This window comes from Lissotriton vulgaris, chromosome 6 (genome assembly GCF_964263255.1).
Source record: "Lissotriton vulgaris chromosome 6, aLisVul1.2, whole genome shotgun sequence".
NCBI lineage: Eukaryota > Metazoa > Chordata > Amphibia > Caudata > Salamandridae > Lissotriton > Lissotriton vulgaris.
This window is the reverse complement of record NC_141694.1, coordinates 1,127,807,053-1,127,834,646: the sequence shown is the minus strand read 5'-3', so window position 1 is coordinate 1,127,834,646 and position 27,594 is coordinate 1,127,807,053. Positions and strand designations below refer to the sequence as shown.

Here is a 27,594-nt window from a genome sequence, read left to right as displayed (position 1 = left end):
ATTCATTTTCTAGTTTAGTTTAGTTCATTTTGTGCAAATACCCCATCAAACATGCATACAAATCAAATTAATTACTTACAAAATAAATAATAGACATCATAAAATAGAGTAAAACCTCATATAAAACCAAAAAGACAATACATAAAAACGAATTTAAAAAAGTTCTGTTAAAAAGTATTACTATGCCTCTGTGCTTCTCCTTTCAGCATTTGTCTTAATTGCCATGCAAAATATAGAAATTAGATTGAGCAAAGACCTCTCAAAAGGTTTTTAATTTGTTATTCCAAAATGATGCTTGCCCTAGATCTCTGCCCCATGCAACACAGACCTATGCCTTTGGTTAGGTATGTTTAAATAATTGATGATATAGGCCAAAAGGTAGAGAGTTTATATTGTGACAGAAGCAGAAAAGCTCTGTAGGGCACAGTCATAGTACTCTTTGTTACTTGCGGGTTCGAGACATCAAATTTGCCAGCCAAACTCGTAATTAATCAAAAAATATTTCACTCTTTACACCTCAGCATCCCATAAATTCATTTTTCACCCTCAATCAATCAATCAGGAAATTGTAAGCGTGCTACTCACCCGTGAGTGTCTCAAGGTGCAGAGGGGTGGGGGGGGGGGGGGAGTCCGCAGATCTGTTTAGCCATAGAGCCAGGTCTTGAGGTTCTTCCTGAAGGTGTTCAGGGAGGGGGTTCCATCTGATTCCTGCCGGAAGCTCATTCCAGGTCTTGGCTGCAATGTGAGAGAAGGATCTTCGACCTGCTCCGGCTCTGTGGTTGCGCAAGGTTTCAGCCAGCGTGAGCTCGGAAGATTGGAGGTTTCTTTTGGGTACATGGAAGTTGATTGTGTCGTTGAGGTATTTGGGTCCGTTGTTATGTAGGCATTTGTAGGCATGAGTGAGGATTTTGAAAGTGACTCTTTTCTCCATGGGTAGCCAGTGGAGATGTCGTAGGTGTTGACTGATGTGTTCGTGTTGGGGATGGCGAGTACGAGTCTGGCGGCAGTGTTCTGTATTGTCTGGAGTTTGCAGAATAGGGACGTGTTGATGCCGGTGTAGAGTGCTTTTCCATAGTCCAGTCTGCTGGTGAAGAGTGTTGAGGTGACTGTCTTCCTTGACTCAGGGAGGATCCACTTGAGGGTCTTGTGGAGGATGCAGAGGGTGTTGAAGCAGCTGAAGGTGACAGCGTTGACCTGTCAGTTCATGGTGAGTGATGAGTCGAGTACGATGCCGAGGTTCTTGGCATGGTCTGAGGGGGTAGGTGGGCTTTCGAGGGCATTCGGCAACCAGGTGCTCTCCCATGCAGAAGGGGTGGTACCAAGGAAGAGGACTTCTGTCTTCTCGGTGTTGAGCTTCAGGCAGCTGTTGGTCATCCAGACAGTGATGTCTTGCATTACTTTCTGGAAGCTGAGTTTGGCAGTGGTGCGGTCATTGGTGAGGGAGAGGAAGAGCTGGGTGTTGCGGCCTAGGATACGATGTTGAGGCCGATGGCTGCGAGGGGGACTATGTAGATGTTGAAGAGGGTGGGGCTCAGGGATGAACCTTGTGGGACTCCGCAGGTGATTTTTGGTGGGTCGGAGAGGAAGGGTGAGAGTCTGATCCTTTGGCTTCTTCCGGTGAGAAAGGCTGTTCCTTGTATGCCTGTGTCGTGTAGTTTGGTGACTAGTGTGCGGTTGGAGACGGCGTCGAAGGCCCCTGATAGGTCTTGTAAGAGGAAGGCTGTGGAGTGGCCTTGGTCCAGGAGGGTGCGGATGTCGTCTGTGGGTGCAAGTAGGACTGTCTCTGTGCTGTGGTTGCTTAGGAATCTGGATTGGGATGGGTTGCGAATTGCGTTCTCTTCAATGAATGGTGTCAGTTTCCTTTGGCTGTTTTTTCTGGAACTTTGGCTGAGAAGGGGAGGAGCGTGATGGGCCAATAGTTCTTGAATGATCTATGCCGATTAAATACCAGAGATTTGTATTATGTGGGCTGAAATACAAACCAAGGGATTTGCAGAAACTAAATAACCTATCAAGAAAAATTTAAGCACCCATGGGAGTTTTGGAAATCAATAGGGTGTCATCTAAAAATGAATAATGCTGGAATTGTTTGGCCATCCAGCTTGGGTGAGTTATTGTAACAGTTCTGTAAATATTATTCACACTACTTATAAGTAGTGTAAATAAGGTTGGGGGCAGTACATGTTTTTGTTGAGCTCCTCCTTCTATTTTTATTTGCTCAGTAAGTTCACTTTTTCTCCTCCATCTTACCTGAGCATTGTTGTTACTGGCATACCAAACCCCCCACGCACCTTCCACAAATTACCCGGCGGGACTATGCTAAAAGCTGCTCTTAAATCAACTAATTAAACATAAGGCGACTGTTATTAAGACAAACTACTTTCCAGAGAAGCAGTAAAAAAGAAAAATGCCTGTCCTATAGCGCTTGTTTCTGACCAGAACTCCACTTGCAGATTGGATAATACTTGGCCATCCTGAATCCATTCCTTTAACCCCTTCGATGCTCATGACGAGCTCAGCTCAGGCACGGTTGAGCTGTGCTGATGACGAGCTGAGTTCGTCATAAACAATGGTAAATCATGGAAAGCAACACAGGTGGGGAAAACCATCAGCAGCGATGGTGTTAAGTGGGCCAATATTTATCTGTTAAAAATGGCTGTATCTTGTTTATCAGCTTTATTGGCCAATAACTAGTTGTATTAACTCTATTGCCTTTCCTGTAGACTGAAATAATTTCCGCCCCTTTCCCTGATTCAGTGATATCAGCAGCATCAGCTGCATTGGCATTGAAACATTTGTTCACTTAAGGGTTCCAACCCTCTAGATCAGATCGATATAAAGGCCTAATTTAGATTGTGATGGGACTACCATTGGCCCACTACGGCAGTGGTCCCAAGTACTCCGTCAAGTTAATGGAGGACTACCCGCCATATTTATATGTTATGCCAAGAGACAGGAGACTGCCGCAGCTGTGGTCTTCTATGCTCGCTTACACTACTCCATTGCTGTCATGCTGGCGGGTTTGCACCTAGCAATTTTTTATGTTCCTGTTGTGCTTGCGTTGTCCTGGCGGCGGTGTCCTGACAGAGTGAGGGCATGGTTGTGTGGAGACAGGTAAGTGCTACTCATCATTATCTTACTACACATATATGTTGTAAATGTGTCCTTATGTATTTATAGGTAATCTGTTATGCCCCTTTCTTGGTACCTATTGCATGCCATACAAACAACATACACACAACATTACATGCACATCCATAGGCGCCACAAGCACCACAGCAACACTATTTTTTTAGGTGTCACCTCAGGTATGTTCATTTTACCTTGATGAGTAGGAAAATGATGCTATTGCATGAAACATTTTGCATGTAAGAGTATTTCAGAAGTGCACAAGACTACATCAATTGTCAATTTATGAGACATAGGGCAATTGTACAAGTAGCTTGCCATAGATTTCACAACAACAGAGTCATTTGGCATTGTGCTAGAGTCTGTGCAACAAAAGAGGGAGCTGGGCAATGGGGTACAAGACGGAAATGAAAGCGGGAGGCATGAAAAAAGATAAGTTCTTACCTCATTTCCTTCAAAACCGCAAACTCGAAGTGGGAGGAATTCCCACCACAGTTTCCTCAACAGAAAGACACATCATAATCAGGATGGCGAGAATCTGGGCCAGAGTCCTGCTAACAGCCACTTCTCTCTATACCATTGTCAACACATTTGAGAACTTGGGGCAAAGTGGAAGGGACTCTGACAGTCTTTTGTCAATGCAGCAGTCTCCATCTAAATACGGCGGGCAGACCATCAAGTCGGCGGGCGAGAAGACCGCCTGAAAAGCGGTGGTGGGATCTGATCTGTCGGCATCCAAATCTATCCCTAAGTCTCCTGGGTCTTGTCCAAGCCAAGTGCTTTGCCAGCTTTCATTGACTCAATGGCTTTTATTGTATCATGCAGATGGGGCAGTTGGCTCAAAAATGATTAGACAGTCGCTTCCCTATGGGTCTCCTGAGTGCTGTAGATCAATGGCACCTGATTTGATCAAATCAGAAAAGTGTTTGAACTAAACATGGGCTGAATAAAAATCTGCTCGCTCCTGCTGGCTTTACATTGCCAAAAGCTAATATCTGCCAGAATGACCTGCTAGCTTTTCTCCTTGATGCACCTAGTAGTTCCCTCCACATTGTTTCTTCCCACTTTCTCCTACTAGCAGCATGTTTGGATATGTATGATTTGCTTCCTTTCTAGATGACTTTTAACTGTTGGCATGAGCTTAGTTCTAAATTTTATGTCAATTTATCAAACCAGGATGTTTCCTTTTGCCTATATGCAGAAGAACAACTTCTATGTAAAATATTCCTCTCTTTTTTTTTTTTTTAATTTTTATTGAGCAAACTTTAGATATACAACAGTGAATAACAGTAAACATATATAGTATCAATATTCTAGTATAATGGAGTTTTTTCCCAAATTATAGAGGAACGCATAAAAGGCTGTACATAATGCAATAAATACAATTAATAGTACAAATTATTTTTTGTTGTATGTGACAGATATAATGATATATTGATGATGGAGAAGGGCACAGTTTTGGAATAAATATTCGACATGAAATATACCCTCATTGTCTTACTCCATGCTTCTATGTAGAGTTGACAATTATTTCTACATAGTTCAAGTGGTTTTAGAGTCAGGCCCTTTGCTGATTATACCAACTAGCTACGGGAGCCCAGATCAATTCCCCTTTAGCTCTAGATTTTTTCCCTCTGGTTTTATATATTGCTGTTTCTAGTTTATATATTGCCAGGAGTCTATTCATCCATCCCTGAAATGTAGGGGCCTCTGTATCCTTCCAGCGGGCTGCTAACATAATTCTGTATATGGCTGTGCACAGGTAAGTTGTATATATTTCTGAATTATTGAGTTCCAAAGAACTATCAAAACCCAATACAAACAAAGTTGATGATATTTGGATCTCCCGGCCAAAAATTTCGACCCAGTATTTACCTATACTTTCTTTTAGTTGTTCGAGTTTCGGGCAATCATAGAACATATGTATTAAATTTGCGGGGCCGAGCGCGCATCTAGGACATTTGTCATGACTAGCCTTACCCCATGAGAACAATTTAAGCGGTGTATAGTATAAGTTACATACCGTTTTATAAATTTGGGCTTTTAGATTACTTGCAAGTATAACTTTAGAGGATAATTGTAGCACCATATCTATATCCACATTAGAGTTATTTAGTTTATTAGCCCAACTTTCCTCTATTTTCTCTAGGTCATCTGGATGGTTGTTTATGAGGATCCCATAAATATCACTAATTCTGACCGATATTTTTTGCATCAGGTCTAGTAATGATGACGACTGTAAGTTTAAATTTGTGGCGTATTGTCTGAGTGATGTGGAAATTTGAATAAATTTAAAATAGTCTGCGGGGTAAATCTGATATTTGAGGCATAGCTCATCGAAAGTAATTCTGAGTTTAGGAAATCGCCAATAGTGACGATGCCTAACTTTTCCCAGCGTTTAGTGATATTATCATTAAGATATTGTGGGATTATAGAGCTGCGCCATAAAGGTGTATATTTGGTATACTTAGGTATTGACAGTACTCTAGCAACTCTGGTCCATATTTTGAATGCGTCTGTCACTATTTTAAATTTCATCTTTTTATAATATGATGGCTCGATTTGTCTTAGCAGTAGTCCTCGCGCTGTATCTCCTAATGTGAGTTCATAAATAGAGGGGATGTCATGAGGAGATCTTGTTTGATCTGAAATTTTAGAAGTGATTAAGAAGGTCATCTGCTGCAGAATGGCGGCCCACATGTAGTAGGTTAAGTTTAAGTTTGGGACTGCTAATCCGCCTCGGGATGTTGGTAACACTAATTTAGTTATAGCCCGTCTTGTCTTCCCATAATTCCAAATAAATGATGTTATTACTTGGTCTATCTTCTTTATATAGGTGTTGTCAATAAGGAAAGGGATTGCTCGAAATAAGTATAGTAGTTTTGGAAATATTGTCATTTTAATATAGTTAGCTCTACCAATTATGGATAATTGTAGGTTATTAACTCTGACAAGATCTTTTTTTATTTTTGTGATTACAGGGTCATAGTTAAGTGTGATAATTTCGTTCGTATTAGGTGAGATATTGACCCCTAAATATTTTGCATTTCCGACTCTATATTGACTTATGTAGGGCGTGTTGTCGGTACAGACAACCATCGTTTTGTCTTGATTTAATGAGTACCCTGAGTACTGCCCGAATATTCTAGTGACTACTCCTATTTCATCTATAGCCTCAGTAGGATTAGTTGTTAGAATCGCTACGTCATCGGCATAGGCAAGTATTTTAGTATTATATATTCTAGTTTTGACTGGGGTTATCCCTGGTGATGTTAATAGTTTGATGATTAAGGGATTAATATATAATGCAAATAAAAGTGGTGAGCACGGACACCCTTGTCGGGTCCCTCTCTGAATGTTTATACTTTCAGACTCGCTACCTCCCGTCAGGACTTTTGCTTTAGGTTCTACGTATAAGGCTTTCACTGATTTTATGAACCCTGGGCTGATATTGTTAAGGGCTAAAAGCTCCCATAAATACTGCCATGAGTCCCGGTCAAAAGCCTTTTCGGCGTCTAATAAAATCAGAGACATTTGACCTTGTTCTATCTTCATTATATCGAAGAGTGTTATTACTCGGCGTATATGGTCTGTGGTGCTTTTGCCTGGTATAAAACCGGGTTGCCAGGGAGACACTAACTGTTCAATGTATTTGCCAAGTCTATTAGCGAAAATTTTTGCATAGGTTTTAGGGGGTTTGTCCTTTTTCCCGAAAACTGCTATGTTTGTTTGTCGCCATGATTCTGGAGATTTTTCCATGCCACTGGATGCCTAAGAATAAATCGTGAAGAAATGGGGTTATGGTCTTTCCTAGTATTTTATATAAGTCTAGAGGTATCTTGTCAGGCCCTGCTGTCTTCCCTGCGGCTAGTTCTGCTATTGCCAACTCAACCTCTATTTTAGTGATCTCTTTATCTAGTTCTTTCCTTGCGTCATCATCAATAGTTTGTGACATATTAGTTTCGCTAAGCCAGTTGACTAAGAACTCATTAGTCTCTTGAGCCGTATGTACATCCTCATTTTGATATAGTTTTTGGTAGTATTCTTTAAAGCAATTAGCGATTTCTTTTTGAGTAGTAAATTCGTGACCGCAATATTTAATACTTTTTATTGTGTTATGGGATTGAGTCTGTCGTGTTTTTAAGGCAAGATGTTTCCCAACGTTTTCCCCCGCCTCATAGGATTTGTTTCGATGAGCTTGGAAAATTTCAGCGACTTTAACAGCTAGCTCATTATTTAGCTCTGCCTTGAGCACTAGAATCTTTCTTAGGGTATCCTCAGCATGTTCACCATGTTGTATTTGATTAGCATGTTTGTATTATAGGTGTGTTAAATCATTTATTAGTTGGTTATGAGTTTTCATTCGTTCTTTCCTATGGGTGGCAACGAATGTGGCAGTTTCCCCCCTTAGTGCAGCCTTATAGCTGTCCCAAACGCTGAAGCGTGAAGCACTATATTGATTTGCGTCGAAAAATTCTTTTGTCCATTGGGCTATGTGAGTTATGTATTCCTGGTTAACTAATAGTTTCCTATCAAATGTCCATTGTGTGTGGGCCCGATTATATCCCGGTACTTCCATTGTAATGTATATAGCATTATGATCGGAGATTGTTTTCGGGTCTTTACCGATCAGGGTATTCGGAGCAATGTCTGGAGTTGCAAAGAAGTAATCAATGCGGACATATTTCCGATGTGGGTAAGAAGAAAAGGTGTATCCGGGATCTTTACCCTTTTTAAGCAGCCATATATCCTGGAGGTTGTGGGTCTGAATTAAATTTGATACAGCTCTGAACACCCTGGGCTTCCGACCCGAATACTTGTATTGATTCTGAGGCGACAGGTTTTGATTAAATGTCAAATTAAAATCACCACAAAGAATCAGGGTACTTGGCCATGATGCTAATTCCATTTCCATTTCAACAAATAGTGTGGGGTCATCAAGATTAGGGCCATAGATTGAGCAAATTGTAATACCCAATTCTAATTGGACAATGAGCCATCGTCCGTGATCATCGGCTTTTTTACGTACCGGGCTGCCTAATCTGGTTCTTGCTAAAATTATGACTCCCCTAGTTCTTGTGGTTTGAGTTGTTGTGATTAATATTTGGTAGCCAGGTATTTTTAATTGTTTAATATCCCCGATTGGAATGTGGGTTTCTTGTAAACAGATGATATCACAAGTACTATGGGCAATTATTTGACAAAATTGGGCTCTCTTGCCTTTGTCGTTTAAGCCTGCCACATTCCAACATCCAATGTTTAACCTACCCATTTGGTTGTACTATTTTTGGATCAATATTCATCAGCCTGCGTTCCCTCTTAAGTATCAATTTGCGCATTTTTTTGTTTTTTTGCTCGCCCCCCCAAACCGAGTGCACCGAGTGCGCCCTGTGTCCCACCCCCCACCCTCCTTTCTCCTCTCCTCCCTCCCCACCCCTTGCCCTCCCAGAGTGGGCGTTGAGACTCCATCGGAGTCTACAGTGATGGATTTAGCCTACTCCGAACAGGACTAGTGCAGCATGCATTTTAAAGTGTAGTAGTGACGATTACCGGAGACAAAAAAAAAAGCGATAAAACATATTGTGAAACATATTTAAAGTAGAAAAGATAATAAGATAATAAGTATATAGAAGTGGGGAGAAAATAGAAAGGTCAGTAATTGAAGATTAAAGATAAGATAGTGTATATATTAGTCCATGTAAGATCAGTGGTCTAAGTGTAATTTCATCTCTAGTCTAAATCAGCTGCCTCTCCAGCCTGCTCTCATGTGAGTTTAGTTGTTCTTTCATAAGCTCTCTAGATATTCCTTGGCCTTAACTTCAGATGTAAAAAAATGTGTTTGTCCATATATATCACTTTTAGCTTTGCAGGATTGTTCAAATATACTGTTGCCTTCTTCTCTTGAAAGGGTTTGATGAGTTGCCTGAGTCGCCACCTCCTTTCGACAGTCCAGTGGCAAAAGTCAGGGTGCACGAAGTATGATATTGAGTCCTTTTTGCGGTGTTTATCAGGAGTAACTTTCTCCGCAATGGCCTGGCGAAGTAGGAAATTTCCGAAATATACCAGAATTGCACGAGGATATTTACCTGTAGGTGCTGTGGGTTTTATGGATATTGGGACCCTATGTGCTCTCTGCACCTCGTATCCCCAATCCCAGGTATTTAACTCAGGCAGGGTATCATGGAACAATTGTGTTATAAAGGTGCGGCAGTCCTCGCCTTCCATTTTTTCTGGAATTCCCAGTACTCGTAAGTTGTTTCTGCGGAGTCTGTTCTCATAATCTTCGAGCTTCCATCTTATGTCATGAACCTGTGCTTCGGTGGCTTCAAGTCGCTCATTTGTAGCTGCAGCCTCTGTCTCATTAACCACAATACGGTCCTCTATATCATTTAACCTTTCAGTAAATGCACCCATGGTTTTGGACAGTTTACGAACCACCCCTTGAACCTTTTGTAATCCAGCCCGAGCTTTGCGGCTGTCTTTAGAAGTTTCTTCCCGATGTGATGCTATAGCCTGTAGCACTGTCTCCATTACTTGTGTTAAAGTAGTTCCTGAGGCCTCCAGAGTTTCTTTATTCACATTTTGATCTAAAATTGACCTTTGGGATCTTGGATCAGGAGTGTGGCTTTGGTTCAATGCAAGAACTGTTGGGGTATAATCCCACGATAGCTCATTGGCACCGTGGTGCCCAGATTTTTTCTTTTTAAGTATTGTTCTTTTTTTTCGCGTTGTTCTTTTGGTGGATTAGGTTCGAAATCTGAACTTAGGTTAGAATCTGATTCGTTCTCCAGGTCATCAGCTTCATCTATTTCATCAGTATCTCCTGACCAACTAATATCCTCGGAGAAAGAGTAGAAGTCAGTTATATCTTTATCAATCTCTAGTACCTCTATAGCATCAACGGGGTGCAGGTCTATTGTAGAGCTGATTTGTGGTATTTCTAAGTCGGGTTTAGATGTCTCCGTGGATTTTAGGGTCTCCCCTTCCCTTGTCTCGAGTCCTATGCTGGCCCCCCCTTGTGATATGTGGGTTGCGTCAAAGGGTGATTTTAGTTGTATATCAGTTGTTTCACTCTCTGATAAGGGATCGGTGTGTATCTCCATATTGTTTGGAGATTCACGGAGGGGGTCTGACCAACAGTCTCATTGCTCGTGCTGCTTTCAATGTAAGTTGAAGGAGTTATATTTTCCTGCTGATTGACATGTTGTTGAATGTTCTTATTTATAGATACACTTTGTACATTGCAATTATTATTACTGCCCACCTCTTGATTTACTAGACTGTTTTTATCCGCAAAGTTCTCGTTAGGGTTATCTGTGTCCGCCTGGCTGTTGATACCAGAACTGTGTGATGCAGATGCAGAAATAGAAGGGATAAGGTGGCTTACCTGCCCTGCGATAAGACTGAGTCTCTCGGATACACCACTGGACACCGAGACAGCCACTCGATTTAGCTCCGGTTGCATCGCTTGTGCCTCCTGTGCTCCCATCTGACTCAGTACCTCATTATCATCTGCCAGTATTGATGCCGTGGGGTTTGTTACGACCATTATTTCTGTTGCTGCATTGTCACTTCCTTTACCCCCAGTATCTACTGATTCACTGCCACCTTCAATGGGGGGAGCGGCTTGTTGTTTTCCAGTATTCTCAGTGTTTTGTTGTGTGTCTTTAGCCATCGTTCTTTGATTAGCGGCCCGAAACATTGTAGCCACTGTTGTGATATTTTCTGAGGCATTCTTAGCTGGCTGGGACATTAATGATGTTTTACTAGAGGAGACCCCCCTCCGGGCCGGTGTTCTCTCCACTGTTTTTTCAGGCACCGTTGCTGTTGTTTCTGCTTGTATTCCTTGCCCTTGCACTCCCCTGCTGGTAACACCACGCTGTTGTTTGTTCATCTCTTGATCTCGCAGCGCCTGGCGTGCAGCTCTTGTCTTAGCTGCTGCCGAGGCTACTGCTGCATTTTTCGGGGCCATTGGTAGTAGCGAGGCAATCACGCTTCTGTCGGGTGATAGCTTCTGTTGATCCGTCTCAATCACGGATCCTGCGGAGTTCGCTGCGGAGTTCGCTGCCACAGCCGGGTTCGACTGACAGAACCAGCAGAAGGAATGCAGTGCACGCGTAGATCGGTGATTGCCGATCAGCAGCCTGAGTACGGCAAACCCGACTACGGAGGCAAGGAGTGTAAGCGTGAGCGGTGTCCCTGCGGAGGGCAGGTCCTCGACTGGTAAAGTTTTTTGCCGCTTGAGGAATATTCTCAATCCTGGCATGTGACGGGATTAATAGTGTCTTGCTAAAACGATCATCCCTGCTAGTGGTTCCTGATTTGCTAGTGGACTGCAAATCGCCTCCACTTAAATTAGCTGCTGGGTAAGCAAGGCAAGAGGTACTGGCCCCTAAGTTTGTTTAAGACTTGCCTCTCTTTGTCAGTCTGTCTCTTTATTTATTTAGGAACACCAACCATTTACAGGTCCCTCTTCCCGCATGTTGTCCTAGAAGACACTTGGCTTGTGCTACTATGGCCAAGTATTCAAGAAAGACAGCCTTCCTCTTAGGTTGTTTTTATCAGTCTGCCTTAGGTGAGACACTGGCTGACCAGAATGCAGGGAGTTCCTTTTACAATCCAGAAAACTATTTCTTACTGAGTTCAACTTGGGTCTCCGTCCACCATCTATGCTTGTCCCCCTTATAATACCCATATTTGCTCTTTGAACATATTTAACAGTTGTTGAGCTACTTCTCACTAATTGCCCTTCCGGGATATCTCCTCTCCTTTGTCGTGTGCGTGCATCATTCTCTGTCCTACCCCATCACAAGATTCTCAAGTTTCTTAAGTTAGTACTTCAGCAATGATTTTTAATCGCATAATGTCATCCCTGAGGGACTGCAATATGTATATATATAATTGCAATAAATGTAATTGATCTGTCTGACCTCCATTTGGATTCAGCTGTATTTCTAGCCTTTGAATACTTTCTTTATATTCAATTAAGCTGGCAGTATTATTCGACTCAGAGATTGCTAGTGGTGCAAGCTTACTATGGCAAATTATTGTGGGCTCATTATTCACATATGGCTCATGTGTGGATGGGTAGTGGTGCATGGATGCTTGCTACCCGGTGGTACTTGATCCCAAGTGGTGGAACTAGATGAACTGGTGCTAATCTGCTGGAACGAGGAAATAATCTGTATGGTGTTCGGTGACACAGGGGCATGAGTATTTCATTAGTTCTTCTTTGTGAAACGATTAACTGCAGGTTTTGGATCCTTGATTGGTCTCTCCATGCTTAAGATGGACTTTAATTCTACTATGAGGATATCAGTCGCATCCAACGTGCAGATCGAATACAAATTTGATGACAATTAAATCTGAGTTGTAAAAATAATGACAATCATTAACTAAATAAGCTCTCCTTGATTAGGTCCATGTTGACTATTTAGATACCTTAGATTGATGTCAATGTTCAGTAAAATCTAATCTGCTCTGCCACAGTTAGGCAACTGCGCTTATGGATAAGTAATGGCTAAACAGTGAAAACAAGCCAAACAATGGGCCTGATTTAGATCTAGGAGAATAGGTTACTCCTTCACTTTAGTGATGGAAATCCCGTCCCTTGAAATTCAAATTCCATTAAATCCTATGGGATTTATATTTCGGCGGATGGGATATCTGTCACCATCGTGACAGAGTAACCCATCCGCTGAGTTCCAAATCAGCCCCTAAGTCCAACTCAGAGCTAGGGATGTGGCCCTGCCCTGCTTTTTCCTGCCTCTAATGGGTGCAGATGGGTCTGCGTGGCTGATGCATGTCTCACTCAGCAGGTGCTGGTGCTAGTACGATGGTGAGGCTGGTCTCTTCAGCAGGGGATTTGTGAGCCTTGTAGTCCCCCTACTGGGCCCCTGTTCCAAGTACAGCCCACTGTTGCCTCACCGAAGTGTCAAGAGCAGCAAGTGTGTTGGCACTCTAAATAGTGCTAGGAGGTAGGCATGGCCGGTGTCTTCAGTAAGGCATTCTGGCCCTTGTAGTTTCCATCCTGGGCCGTGTTTCAGATACAGTCCTCTATGGCAACACATCTATTTACCTTGTAGATATGTGTACCGCGTAAGTACATATATGTGGAATTAGGTACAGAAAATCAAGTCTAATATATCTGTCAATATTTTATTTTTGATATTCTGTCCTCGTTGTTCTGTCCCATCAATATTGTTGATTTGATATTCAGGAAGCACACTCTATTTTATCCTTCAATTCCAGCTACAGAGCAATAGGCAGCTGTATATAGGAGTAAGTGGACAGAGTACCTATCTGTCTTATTTAGAGTTTGGCACAAGGGATATTCCATCTAAGGGTCATAGGATTTAATGCACTTGTATTATGACAGATTTGATATCTGTCAGCAGATTTGTGATGGAGTATGCCATCTGTCAAACTGTACATAAGGTGCCATGTTCGGTAAGCAGAAGAAATAATTTGAAGAGGTGGATCTTTTCAGAACTATGGTCGTGACCTTTATTTGGGGAAGGACTATATGTAGTGCATTGATGCATAACAAATAAATCTTGGTTCCGGGGGTAGAATTAGAGAAGTGCCCCAAAGTCCTAAAGTGAGGAAGTGTCCCAGGCGCTAAATCTAAATTATTATACAAATTATGAACCAAAAACACCTCTAGCCTTCACTTTTGTGTGTGACCCTTGAAGGATTGTAGATTTGTAAATATATCTATGATACTTTCTTTGTTTCCTAAAGATGTTTTTACAGTATTTTCCTATTTTTAGTGAGTTACTGAGTTTCAATAAATAACTACAAAATGCATTGGGTGTGTGATATATATGTAATATTGAGAAAACCAGTGAATGTATCCATGTAAAAATGTCTTACATCCGACTATTTTCGTGAAACAGAATGCAGGATACGCTTGTACACTAACTGTCTTGTTCCCGTCTCTTTTTTTCAGCCACTGGTATACTCAGCTGAAATGAGAAAGAGGCAGCAGTCACAAAATGAGGAAACATCAGCTGTGTCCCAAGCACCTGAAAACCAAAGGCCCAACACATGTTGCTTTTGCTGGTGCTGTTGTTGCAGCTGCTCATGGTACGTCATACAGTCTGTTTGGTACCTTATCAGAAAGAGGATAACAATGGGAAATAATATCTGTTTTTGAAAAATGAGCATGTACAAACAATTTAATGTCCACAATATGAGAGCCACTATATTCAGATTTGGCCTCTCAAATAGTAAATTCCGATGTAGAAACCGTTTATGCATTAAATGTAGACAAGACATTTTGCTGGCTCTTGTGAGGTTAGGTCACGCTCTGCAGAGTGATGCAATGCACTGCTCTCCTATCCTGAAAGCAGCCGCGACCCATGCAGGTTAGAGCAGTGGGTCCAGGTTGGGAGGGATCTGACAGGCAACCACGAGGGAAAATTAAATGAATGCCGAATTTTCCCGCTTGGTCATCTTCTGAAATCCCCCAACCCCCTCCCACCTCCCACCGCCCACACCGCTCTTACATGCACAGGCCCCGGCTTGCTGAAAATTTGATATTTTATGTGTGATGTTATGTTAGGTTATACTGTGTGGTCTTGCCCTACATTATGTTGTGTGATGTGATGTTACATTAACAATATGCTGTATGCAGGGACGGCTCCTCCATGTGGACGGAGGAGCGTTGCCCCACTGCTTTCTCACAGTGCGAGAAGCAGAAACATAAAATGGTATTATAAATCGCACTGGGAGAAAGCAGAAGGGTTTGGTTGGGGGCGGGTGGGTGGGCGTTCCTGCTCGAGGGCAGGGGAGGAGTGGCTAACCCGATGTCGCTGGCCCTGACTGTTTGGTCAGCCCTCTGGGGCCGACCAAACCAGTCATGCTCACTCTTCCTTTTCTCAATGTAGGCTGCAACCTACATGGAGAAAATGGCCTGCCCATAGACGCCTGTGGGGTTGGCATCAAAACCAATCACAACCCTGCCATTGCAGCATTGTTATTGGCTTAGGGGAGGAAGGCTTTCTGATTCCTGTTCCTGTGGAGGCAGGAAAGCAGGAGCAGACCTGCCGGACCCGAGAAAGGTACTTTTTTTTGTTTTTATTATTATTTAAACCCCCCTCTCAGCGTGTGACCCCCCTTCCCTAGCGAGCACTCGCCCATTGCCCCCACACGACCCCGCGCCCGCCCCCACCACCCGTGACACATGCCGACCGCAACTGGCTGTATGACGTTACATTACATTCTGTTGTGCGATGTTATGTTATCCTGTGTAATGTTATGTTATTATGTATGATGTTACATTATATCACAGTATGTTGCTACGCATGTTACGTTACGTTATGTAAGGCTTTTGTTGAAAAGTATGCCTTTCATGTTTTCTCCACACATTTTTCAGTTGTTTGCACTGACTTGCAATAAATGTTAAACGACTTTGTCCTAGAAGGCTAACAACTACCACTGCATGCGTTCTAATCTCTAAATCATGTTGAACAATTTGCAGACACCCGTTATCATATTTGATATTTGGGTGAGGCCACAGTAAAGGTTTATTTTCCCCTGTTTTTTTATTCAGCTGGTTGCAAAGAAATTGCAAACTTTGTTTTAAAACAAAAGGAGCACCAGGTCATGTACTCACATTTCAAAAAGGAGCCGAATGTGACAGTTACTCGCCAATTTGCTAATATCTTAGAACCCAACTGATCGAATACGAGTACTGTCTTTTTGGGAGACTTATACCCAGTGCTTTAAATGGGCCGGTACTCACCGGTACGGAGTACCGGCACTTTTTATTTTTCTCCCGTTGAGTACCGGCACTTTTCCTTCGTTCAAGGACAGTACCGGTACTCTTAGGGGAAAGTCAGGCAAGAGACTCGATGGCATTGGCACTGTGCTGCTGCGCAGAAAGTGCTCTGCTCAGCTGCTGCTGAAAAAAGAGAAGGCAGAATGGAGGGAGGGGCAGTGTACACACCTCTGAAGGGAGCCGCTGCTGAGCATCCCGCAGCGGCTCATTTGCATCAATTAAGGTCTCGTTTAGGGTTGTGGATGCCCTGCGCCCCTCCCTGAATAAGAGTTAAGGGTCCAATCAGACGCTGCCGAGTCAATCACACTGTAGGTGTGGGACTCGGAGCCTATCCCCTACCCCACAAATCTAATTACAGCGTGACACCCAAGATGAATGCACCTCTCAGCACAAGTCTGCGAGGAGGGGTGAGGGTGGGGGATATTTCACACACTACCCAGCATCAGGGAAGGTAGGCATTGGGCGATGAGATGGTGCCTAAGGGTCTCTTTGCTTTTCTTCCCTGCTTGTCCAGGCTAGCGCCCTGAAGCTATAGGTTGTTGGGAAAGGGGGAGAATTAGTGAATTGGCTTTACTGTGTGCCTGTTGTTAGCACCTTCGCTCCAGTGTCTTTGTAACGGTTTTAATTAACCTAAAGCAATCAAAGTTTACAGTGTCTTTCAGGCCTTGGTTGGGGTGGGGTGGGGGAGGGGGGGGGGATGGGGTGATGTTTGCATTGACTGTGAGGCATCTTTCCCAGATAGGAAAATTGTGAGAATGTAATGTTAGGGTCAGAGCTGCCTAATAAGGAACTATGGAAATAGGTTTGAGTCCCAGCTTCAGCTCAACATCCTGTGATTCTGGGCAAATCACTTTTATGTTTCATATGTGCCTAGGCTCAGAGACAATCTGCATTGGTATGACATTCCCACAATAATAAATGTATCCTTTTGCACATGGAAGGAAAAACCAAATACTCTACAGATAGCAGAAATATTTCTGTATTATCAAGCACAATTGCCACTAAAAAAATGTGGCTCCCATTAAATGCCTGCCTCCAAGCTCCGCCTCTAGCCCCGCCCACAATTGCCCCACCTCCATTCACTGCTTAAATTGATGAGTACCTGCACTTATTTTTTTCCATTTAAAGCACTGCTTATACCTTCCCTCAGTAATGAAAAAGCAGCCACATACGACCGTACAGTGCACAAATACTAAATAAATATTCGCTTGAAAGCGTTGATGCCTGAATAATAAGAAGTGCACGCAAAATACAGTTCATGGTTCTGCAAGATATATAAAGTAAAAAGAATTGCTCAAAAGCGCTTACATGTGGATAAATAAAGTGCATACAAAATAAAGTACACAATTATGCGAGATATAGAAAGTGAAAAAGAACAGTACTTGCGAAATAAATAAAATGCATAGTGATACAGTACTTTCAAATATACTCCATACGAGTTTAAAATGCAAAGGCCACTAGATGGACCGGTAAGATTGGATGCAATCCTACTTCCAGAGAATGCACACTCCTCTCTGTACATTAATAATGCAGTGCATCAGAGTATTCCAGCAACCTTCTAAAATGGGAAGTACAAGAGTATCCCATTATTCCACTAACGTACAACTTTTGTGCGGCACATAATTATACCATGCCCCCCCCCCAATTATTTCCTAAAGTCTTTAGGGCCTTATTACAAGAAAATGACTCAGAGTGGTGCCACAAGCCATTTTGCTGCACCGCACTGAGTCACTTTCAAAGCACTGGGATGCGTCATAGCTACAAAAATATGACGGATCCCTGTGCTCTCCTCTGCAATGGCGCACAATTGGCTGTCATGCACCAAAGCACCCACCCTTGTACCATGGTGCAAGTGTGCCTGTGTTGTCCTGAGCAAAAACAGTCATGAGAGGTGACTTCCTATTCCAATGTGTGCTGCAGGATGCAGCATGCATAGAAAGAGGAAAAAACGAGGAGAAATGTAAACAGTTCTCCTCATTGCACCTCCGTACGCCTCCCCTGGGGAGGCATAGGATTCTGATGCATTCCCAGGTTTAAGAAAGGTTGTAAATTTGGGAATGCAGCAGAAGTTATGGGTGTTACATGGGAACACCCACAGCAACACCCATGGCACGCCCCTTTCAAGCAAAGTACTGCATGAAAAGGGGCCGCATTTAAAAGGACATGAAAAGCCACACAGGGTGGTTTTGCGTGTCCTTGTAAATATGGGACAGAAAAATGCACTGCCGGTGCTTCACAAAAAGCGATGCACCAGTGGCGCAAGGTGCTTGTAAATATGCCCCCTAATTTATTCCAGATAGCTATAAATCATGAGATATTATCAGCTCGTCTCGCATGTGCTTCTTCAAAGGCTCTCGTCCTTATTTTCTCATATCTGCCCTGAATAGCTGATATGTTCTGCGTTGTCCAAAATTGGAGTATTAGAGAGCGTGCTACCATTAAGCCAATGGAGATAAAAATATTGGTACTTATTCCACAACACTCATTGGAGATGCCAAATAACATTAGACGTGCTTCCAAGGTAGTCCTGAACTACACACCTTCACTAAGGGCTAAATATAAATTACTCCCAAAATTGAGTAAGTTTGGGACATGAATCAGATAGTTGCCTTATCTGTCACATTGGCAGCGAAAGCATTGATCCAGGACTGATGGATATATTTAATGCACAGCTTGCAGACTGTAAAATGCCATCCACCGGGGCAGAAAGCGCATCCTTTAAAGTTGTACTGCCCTGAGAGATTTGTGCCCCAGCTTCGAGATGACGTTTCAGTCTCCCTTAGGTAGCCTGCATCTAGTTTTCTCAAATATTTTTCCCATATACGAAGTAATTAGGTCTTGGGGCCTAATTATGACTTCAGCAGTGTGGGAGTGGGCCGCCATATCAGCGCCCTGCTCCCACACCGCCAAAGCCATACTGGCACCGCCTGCCAGATTACGAGTTTCCTTGTGTCTGGCAGGCGGTGATTTAGGTCATGCCACGGCGGTACCCATTAAAAAGGCACTGCAATGGGAGTGCCAAAAGTCGTTCCAGCACAGCATGGACTGGGTAGTCCATGACGTGCAGGAAAGGGGGTGAATGCACACAGTGGGGCACAACATGTGCTCCCATTCAGGCACACCATTACCCTTATGAAACAGGGGGCCCTGTAGCGCCTCCTTTGTTTCCTTATAGCCACAGTTTTCATGGCGGCCTCCTCACCATGAAAACTGTGGCAGTGATGACATTTCTAATGTGCTCAGCGGTACTGCAGTGGCACCACCAGCATATTTGGGCCTCTCACTGCTGCACCACTGCCGCAGGATCCATGATCCCCAAAAGCGCGTCTGTGGCGGTCCCATCTCCATAACCATAATACGGTGGGTGGACCACCAGTCTCTACTGCTGAACTCTTAATCAGCCCCGTGATCTGAATGTTTTCCCCAAACCCTGTACCAAATGCCAGGGCCTGTCAGCTTGCTCTTAACTAGTGAGTGAAGAATTATCGGAGCCTCTTCACTCATCTCCTGAAAATTCGCTATTTTAAAACTGGTGATCTGAATAAAACTGATAATAAGCTGAAGGCATAGTGCAGGATAAGCTCTTCCCTTTAATCTGGTTATGACTTATGAAAAAATGTCCTATCTTGTTAAAACTTTTTGAATTCCAAAATCCTAACTTAACCCAGATAGAGTCAGACCAAAATCTTTGCAGTCCTGCAGCGGGATAAATCTGTGACAGGCTGAGACCTATCGTGAGCTGAGAAGAGCGCTGATACGACTTTCCAGGTCCAATAATACCTTATATCTAGTCTCCTTCAGAAGCTTTGCAAATGTTATGAAGGCTGGTAAATCAATTGCTGATCATTGTGTCATACACCTTAACCGCATCGCTGCGGCGGCTTTTCCCGCTGTGTGCGGCAATTTTCAAAAAGCCGCGTTACATGACGAGCTCAGCTCGTCATCAGCATACGAGCGCCGTAGCTGATGACGAGCTCGTGAAGGGATTAATAGAACAAGTCATCCAGTGCTGCAGTACCTTTAATGAGTCGTGCCATGGTATCAAGCAAAGCCTCCTGATAGTAAGTCTCAAAATTGGGAAGCACTAATCCACCCTGGGACCCTAGGGGGTTTTCTGTTCCAAACAAAGTTTCTGATGAGAGAATCAAGCTCCTTAAAATACAAACTATTAATTTTAATGGTTACAATTAGAAAAAATAAATAAAAATAAGGGAAATATCGACATTTTGATAAGCGCTGCCCTACCAATCAACGTCAACGGAAGTAAAGCCCACCTTTCTAATAGCCCTGAACTTTCCGGAGCAATACAACATTATTCAATTGGAATAGTTGAGAGCAGTTATTGTTAACAAAGTTCCCTAAAAAGCAGATTGGGTGATGAGAGCTACCCTGATGCAGCAAAGCTAGTGAAAGCTCTTAGATGAAGAGCTAAATAAAAGCAGCTCTGTTTTCCCTTGATTAACCTTTTACGCACATATATTTGTAACATCATCTTGGATTAGGTCGAACACCCCCTAAATATTAGGCCTTGAGGTGCAAAATAATAACATTTGAAAATTATTTTATTTATGGCATCCTCTCCATAGGTGGTTAGATAGTCCCTGTGCTAAGAATCTTCTCTGCTACAGGTTCAATAAAAAAACATGAAAAGAATGGGGGACCTAGGTGCCTCTGTCTGGTACCTCTATTATCACAGAACCGCCTACTTTTAAATTTATAATGATTTTGACCTCAGCACCATGGCGAAAATTTCTAAATATATGTATAAGTTGAGCAGGAAATGCAAGTTTACCCAAAGTGTAAATGAGGACATCCCAATTACCCATGTCAAATGCTTTTTCGGCATCGATCAATACTAACGCTGCCCTAGTTTGGTTGCTCATAAAATAATTAACAGCATGAATTAAAAGATTAGTGTGTGTTGCCATAAGCCTATTAGATACAAATCCCCTATGATCTTTATGGATGAACATTCGAGCTACGGGGACTATGGGAGATGCCAAACATTTGTTAATAGTTGATAATCCGTATTAAGCAGACATCTGCCTGTACAAATTGACGTTTGTTGGGTATTTGTCTTTCTTGAGAAGGCTAACTATGGTGCATTCTTTAAAAGTTGAAGGGCTCTCAGCACCTTCCCTTATAAAATTAAATGAATCAGTGAGGAAGAGTAGGCAGCTCTTATGCAAATGCCTTATAGGCCTCTACTGGCATGCCGTCATTACCACGTGCTTTAGCATTAGGCATCTTTTAAAGCACTTCTGCCACCTCAGAGATTTTTATTTTACCTAATTTTGCATCTTTTTAAATACTAGACATTCAAAGTAATTGTGTTGCACTAAAACTTCGTTCTATTCTAAGCTAGAGACTGGAACTGAATAGGTACCTCATAAAGACTTCTATAATGTTGCAAAAAAGCCTTACTGATTGCCTCCTTCTCATTTACAATTGTATGAGAAACAGGGTTCTCAATCTGATTGCCCATTTGTTTCTTCCTGCTTGATCCGAGTGGACCAGGCCAAGAACTTCTCTATCTGCTCACTTCCTATATATACCCGTTGCTGGTATGATCTAAATTTGCTTATTTCCTCCAGTGCAACAAAATCCCTGAGATTCTGTTTAGCCTTCTCCAGCTCTTCTTTTGCATCAGGCTTGCTGTGTGTACTATATAGGGTCCTGTTGCTGAATTAGCGGCACATTGTATTTCCTGAATTCAAGAGGCTTGCTGCTTACTCTGCTGTGCTTGAAAAGCTATACCGTGTCCTCGAAAAGTGGCCTTAAAGTGCCCCTTTATTACAAAATCTATGATCGTGTTATAATTGACCTCAAACAATTCTTTTATAAATAATCTTGTTGCAGTCAGCCAGTCCTGATTTACTAATAGGGACTTATATCACTGCCATCTAGGTCTCTCGCTTCTGGCAGTTTCCAGATCAAGCTGAATGGATGTTACTGAATCGTCAGATAATGTATTTGCCCAAATATTTGATACCCCACCCACCTAATTGTCTGGAAAACCACACAAAAAGATTATCTGTGATGCCGTATTAAATTTGCGTGAAAAACAAGTATATTGAACAATGCATGGATGGTCTTCTCACCAGGGTTCATCTAAAATAAGTTCCTGCTTCATTATATTAAGCACCTTTGTGGTTTTGGGTTTTAACATTTTTTTCCTCTCATGATTAGATGTATTTAGGGTCAAGTTTTCATTAAATTCATTTAAAGGCAACGTTTTGTGTCAGAGCTGGCCCTCGGTATTGTAGGTTGATCTGGATAGTCGCAATGGCTGTGTACTAGCTATTTGCCATGCCGCTGAACTCAATCAAAATCCTCCTAAGATAGTATTTTAGTGTCTCACACTCATCCTCATGATACTATGGATTCCATCGGATTTTATTGGCTGGCGTTCCTTCCTCCTGGGATACTAGTAGGCATGATGGCTCTTTGCTATGGCCTTCCATATTCTAGCTGGTGCATTAGATTTGCATGATCACTGATCCCCGTCTGCCGCACTGTGAAGGTTTTGATTCTCAAAAAGTGTTGTCATAGGCAAACACTGATCATGAGTGTGTGCTATGACATACGTCAGTCGCACTGATTGGGGTCTTGTTGAACCAGGAGGGGCACACAAAGCTCTACCCTTATAGTGGTGGGAGGCTACTGCTTTCACCAGGAGTCGAGTAGCATGAGTGTGGTGGTGGCAGCTTACCGTGTAGTAATCAGTAGGCGTGAACATTTCCTTTTAAACCTGTGTCACTTTAGTGAGGCCTACAGGCTCACTCACTTTAAAGTTACGATGCTGTGTGCCTAACTCACCTTAGCCTACATCAGGTTGTGTGAAGTGTTGTGCAGTGCAGAGGGGGTGTATATATGCTGGGGTTGTGTGTGCCTGGGAAGGATGGAATACAGGGATATTGCAGTACTGAGTAGTGTGTGCATGGTGTATGCCTGTGCTCAATGTGCCTGTGAGTGGTACTGAGGTTCCGTGACGATTGTAAGTGGTGTTTTCGACTCGCACGAATATGGTCGAGTCTGGTATCTATGAACCGCAAATGACGAGTTTAGTAAGTGTGCGCAGTTTTGCTGTGCTAACTTAAACCGTTCGTTTGATTATGTGGGTTTTTCATCTGTACCCACGGGTTCCATCTTAGATACGGCATCCATTTTGTCTCTTGCCCTCAAGTAGCCAGCGAACGGACGTTGTCCGCTTCGCGACCCTGGGACTCCCAAGATATTTGTGGAAGACACATGTTCTTTGTGAGTGTCTTTATGACGAGGGGGTTGCTACTGTAAGGCAGATGGCGCCGCTCGAGGCTCATCTTGCCGCACGGACTTATTGTCTCAGCCGTGCATCTCATTAGGCACGTCCCTTTGATGCCTGTATCTCGTGTTTCCCGATACCTCCCCTTTTACACCCTTTCCAATCTCCCCACTGTCTCCGTCTTCCTCTGCACCTGTCTTTGTTCCTATTTCGATCTGTTTTACTGCTGATTGGAATTCGCTAATGGTGGGAAGATGGTTTTTACAGTTGGGAACCGCCAAATGTTTCTGCACTTATGTTCCGGACCTTGTGTGTTTCAAAGTGACCAAAGCGACCCCTCTGGGGGATAATTGTGGGAACCGGGTTGTAAACTTTTGTGTCCAATGTAATCCTATGGGTAAAAACTGTATAAAAGGAGCGATCCACAGAACCAATTTGAAGCAGTCTCCCCAAGTTGCACGTGGTGTACTTGTCGTGATCTCTGTGTTCCCTGCAGCAAATAAACCTTGAATCTTTGACGCCGAAGGAAGTGTCCCGTGTCTCTGTGACTTGTACGCCGGAGCAGGTTACCCACGAAGGTTTCAGGTGTTGTGCCCTGGCACCGCTGGGTCTTAAAGAACCCAGTCCTTCAGTTGGCGCCCAACGTGGGGCTGCATCAGTGGTACCGGTCCAAGCCCGACGATCGTGAGGAACTTCGTGTGAAATTTCCGAGGGAAGGTGCACTCCGCTTCATCGATCCTGTTGTCGAAATAAGTGGCCCGAAGACTTTTCCCGCGAAGATTCCCGCCTCCTGACGGCTGCGACGGACTGCTGCCCTGACTGTAGACCTGTTTTGGCGCCTGGCGTAGACCTTGGTATAGCGAGACGATTGACGGGCCTTCCTGGTGACGCCATCGATTTTTGAGTTAAGTATTTGTGGGTCGCTCCCATAGTTCTTGGTTGTTGACACTTTAGCGAGTGTTTTTGTTGTTAGCGCTGTGTGAGTGTTTTTGTCGGTGACACTTTGCTAGCGTACTTTGTTGTGTTGTTTGACGACTGCAGCCGCCAAAAACCGAGGGTTTTGTTCTTTGCTGGGACTTGGTAAATCCCGTAACCCTTGAAGTTTGTGAAACTCGGCTAGTGTGCAAGATGCCTGGTCGCAGTACTTTGTTCAGTTGTTTTAGACCTTGTGGTGCGGATTCCCGACTGGAGGACTCGTGTCCGATACCTCCGGTTGGGACTCCTACTTATGATTTGTATAGCAAACATGGGCTAGGCCCGATTACCTTTAATAATTATTGGATTAAATATACAAAGAAAGACGGCGACCTTCGTTGGCCACCTCACGGTAGCTTCGAGGCGTCGATCTTAGATAATCTAGAAATGAAGTTGTTCGAACGTAAGTCCAGGCCGGCCATGTTTGATGCCTTTCGGTTGTGGCGCAAAGAAGCCCGACAGAAAGAGATCAGACAGAATAAACGTAGTCAGCGAGATAATGTTGCTACCATAGTGAAGAAAGCTGAGCAGTTCCAGCGTGATAAGGAGAATAAGGATAAGGAAGTGTTTGAAAGGCTACAGCGTATGACCATAGATAAATGTTATCCTGCTTTGCCTACGGAGTCGGATACGAAGGAAGAGGCAGTTGAGGATCCTTTAATGTCCTATCTTATGAAGTCGCCCCCTCCGTACGTACAGGGTACCGCAGTTCCTGTGGTCCCTGCCGTACCTGTTCTTCCACCTATTGTTCCTCCGCCTGTTCCTCAACCTGCACCTGTTCTTCCGACTGTTCCTGCTCCTTTGTCTGTTGCTATTCCTACTGCTCCTCCGCTTCCACATACTCCTGTTCCCGCTACTGCTCCTGCTACTGCTCCTGTTTTGTTAACCCCTGCTGTTGCCACTGTTTCTACTCCTTCTCTTGTTAGCCCTGTGTCTTATTCTTCTCCCTCTACTCGTAGTCGCAATTCTCCTCTTGCGGCTAGCTTCTTTCAGTCGCTCGGACCTGTTCATGGGTCCGCTGGTTCCGATGGTCCTCAGAGACGTAGTCAGCTTCCTGGAAACAGAGAACGCGTTGCGTTGTATAATATGGCGATGGGTTGGATGGTAAACCCTCTTAGAAATCCACCCCGTGTTGTCCTCGAAACGTTTTGTCAATTTAATATACCAACCCAGAGATACGTGTTTGATGAAATGTGCAAGTTCCTTCATGATCAGATAGCGGCCGATGCGCCTGACGAGGTGCTGACCGCCCTGTCCGAGCTTCGACTTCAGTTCGCAACTGGACTGATAGTAGATACTAATGTCCGACGTGCTATTGAGCGGTTACTATCTTTCCGTCCCGCTCCAATACCTCATGCATTGTTTGTCGAGGATATTGAACACCAACCAGACGAGTCTGGCCAATATCCTATGCGTGAAGTTCCGCCGGTTTGGGTACCGGCTGATCCTAATGCTCATCCTGCGACAGCGGCGCATTTCCAGAGAGTGTGGATACATCTCCCATGGAAACGATCGGAAGTGCTTCAGGTGAAGCAATCTTTGCCTGATCCACGCAAAAATCCTACTGGGTATTACAAGGAATTATCGCAGCTCGTAGATGCTACGGTAATAAATCTTGCCGATATCGACATGTTGTTTGGCAATGTCGTACCGCAACCGGTATGGGCTAAGATTCGTCAGCAAGATCACGCAAATGAATTAGGCGGTGATTGGGCTGCCATTTTAGCAGCAGATGCTGGACAAGTGGCTGCTACTAAACCCGACCAATTGATTACTGCTCTTCCTCAGCGAATAATAACATTAATGAAGACTCTTATGCCAGCTATGAGGGTAAATTGGGACAAATTGTCAGCTTGCAAACAGAAGAAAGATGAGAGTGTTTCCGATTTCTTTACGAGGTTTGAGGAAGCATTCATTGACCATAGTGGACAGGATATGGGTACCGAGGGTGGACAAAGGTTGTTTGTGGATAAATTCGTGTCGAACTTATTGCCCGATTTGAGCAATAAATTAAAGAATTCAGAGAGTGCATGGGCCGTTTCTACCTCAGCTCAGATATTGGCTACGGCACAATATTATGAGAATAGGGAGAAAGAGGAAAATGACCGTGCTGACAAAAAGACGAAAGAACTGAAAACTAAAGTGTTGTTGCAACAAGCGTATCCTCCGCGGTCAAATCAAAATAATTCGCAACAGAATAGATCACAGCCACAATCAAACAGATCCCGAACCCGTAACGATTCCTCCTCCCAAAGATCCTCGTTAGGGTACAATCAATGTGCTTATTGTAGACAGGAGGGACACATTAAATTCAATTGCCCTGTTTTAAACGAACGCAATAGTGGTAACTCAACTAGAGGAGGTCGTGGTGGTTCGCAGCAAACGTCACGAGGTAGAGGCCGTGGTGCTCAGAACGATCGCTCAGATAACTCATCCAATTCTAATAATTGTTTCGATCAACGTGGATCATCGCAGGGACGATCTGCGCAGTATAACGTGGACGATTATTACGTCGATCAGGGAACCGACGACAGTAATTACTAGGACAGCCAAAGACAAGGAGAGGGAGTGGTATCAGTTCCGGTTGATCAGAGAGGGCCTTACGTCGCAGTTACTACATCGGGCGTTGTTGAGCCTTTTCTGTTGGACACTGGTGCAGCGAAAAGTTCTATCATGTATTCGAAACTCCCTGGCGCACCTTTGTCTGGCTTAACAAATGTTTCCGTTGGATTCTCTGGCGCCCCCGTTAGCAATCCAGTTTCGCGCCCTTTGCCCCTTCAAATTGGGCCACGTGAGCTAGAAGCTCTGTTGATTTTAACCACGGGTTGTGGCGAAAATCTTTTGGGCCTGGATTTGCTTAAACGTTTGTACGCAACTTTGTATTGTTCTCCTGCGGGTGTAAAGCTTACGTTAGGAGAGAGGGTAGTCTCACCCATGTATTTGTCCCTCGATAAGCTCCCACCGGAATTGAGTTCTCTTCCTGCGTCTTTGTGGGCGACGGGTCCAAATGACGTGGGCCTACTTGATATCTCCCCCTATGTTGTTCAGTTGAAAGCTAATGTGCGATTGCCACGTATTCCCCAGTATCGTATCTCCCTTGATGGTGAACGAGCTTTGTTAGCGATCATTTATGATCTGATCGAGAAAGATGTTATCGAAGAGACTCGGGGAAACGTGTGCAACAGCCCTGTACTGCCCATTCTTAAACGTACTGATCCTTCAAAACCGCCTGTTTATCGTTTCGTTATCGATTTACGGGAGGTAAATAAAATTGTGGTTCCTCAATTTCCTGTTGTGCCTGACATCACGGCGCTACTGACTCTGATTCCAGCTACTGCATCATGGTTTTCGGTGATTGATTTGAAAAATGCGTTTTTCAGCATCCCGATTGCCGAAGAGAGCAGGGACCTTTTCGGTTTCTCTCTCGGTGGACGTAGCTTCC

General features: G+C 43.6%; 1 protein-coding gene across 2 annotated transcripts in view; it reads left to right on the top strand.

Annotated features, from left to right (window-relative positions):
* RGS17 (regulator of G protein signaling 17) overlaps nt 1–27,594 on the top strand; it is a 320,291-nt gene that overhangs the window by 100,410 nt on the left and 192,287 nt on the right. For both annotated transcript variants that reach the window (XM_086927222.1, XM_086927221.1), the window contains exon 3: nt 14,081–14,217. In XM_086927222.1, coding sequence (XP_086783348.1) covers nt 14,102–14,217 — 116 coding nt within the window. In that variant the 5' untranslated portion in view covers nt 14,081–14,101. The remainder of the gene's footprint in view (nt 1–14,080; nt 14,218–27,594) is intronic.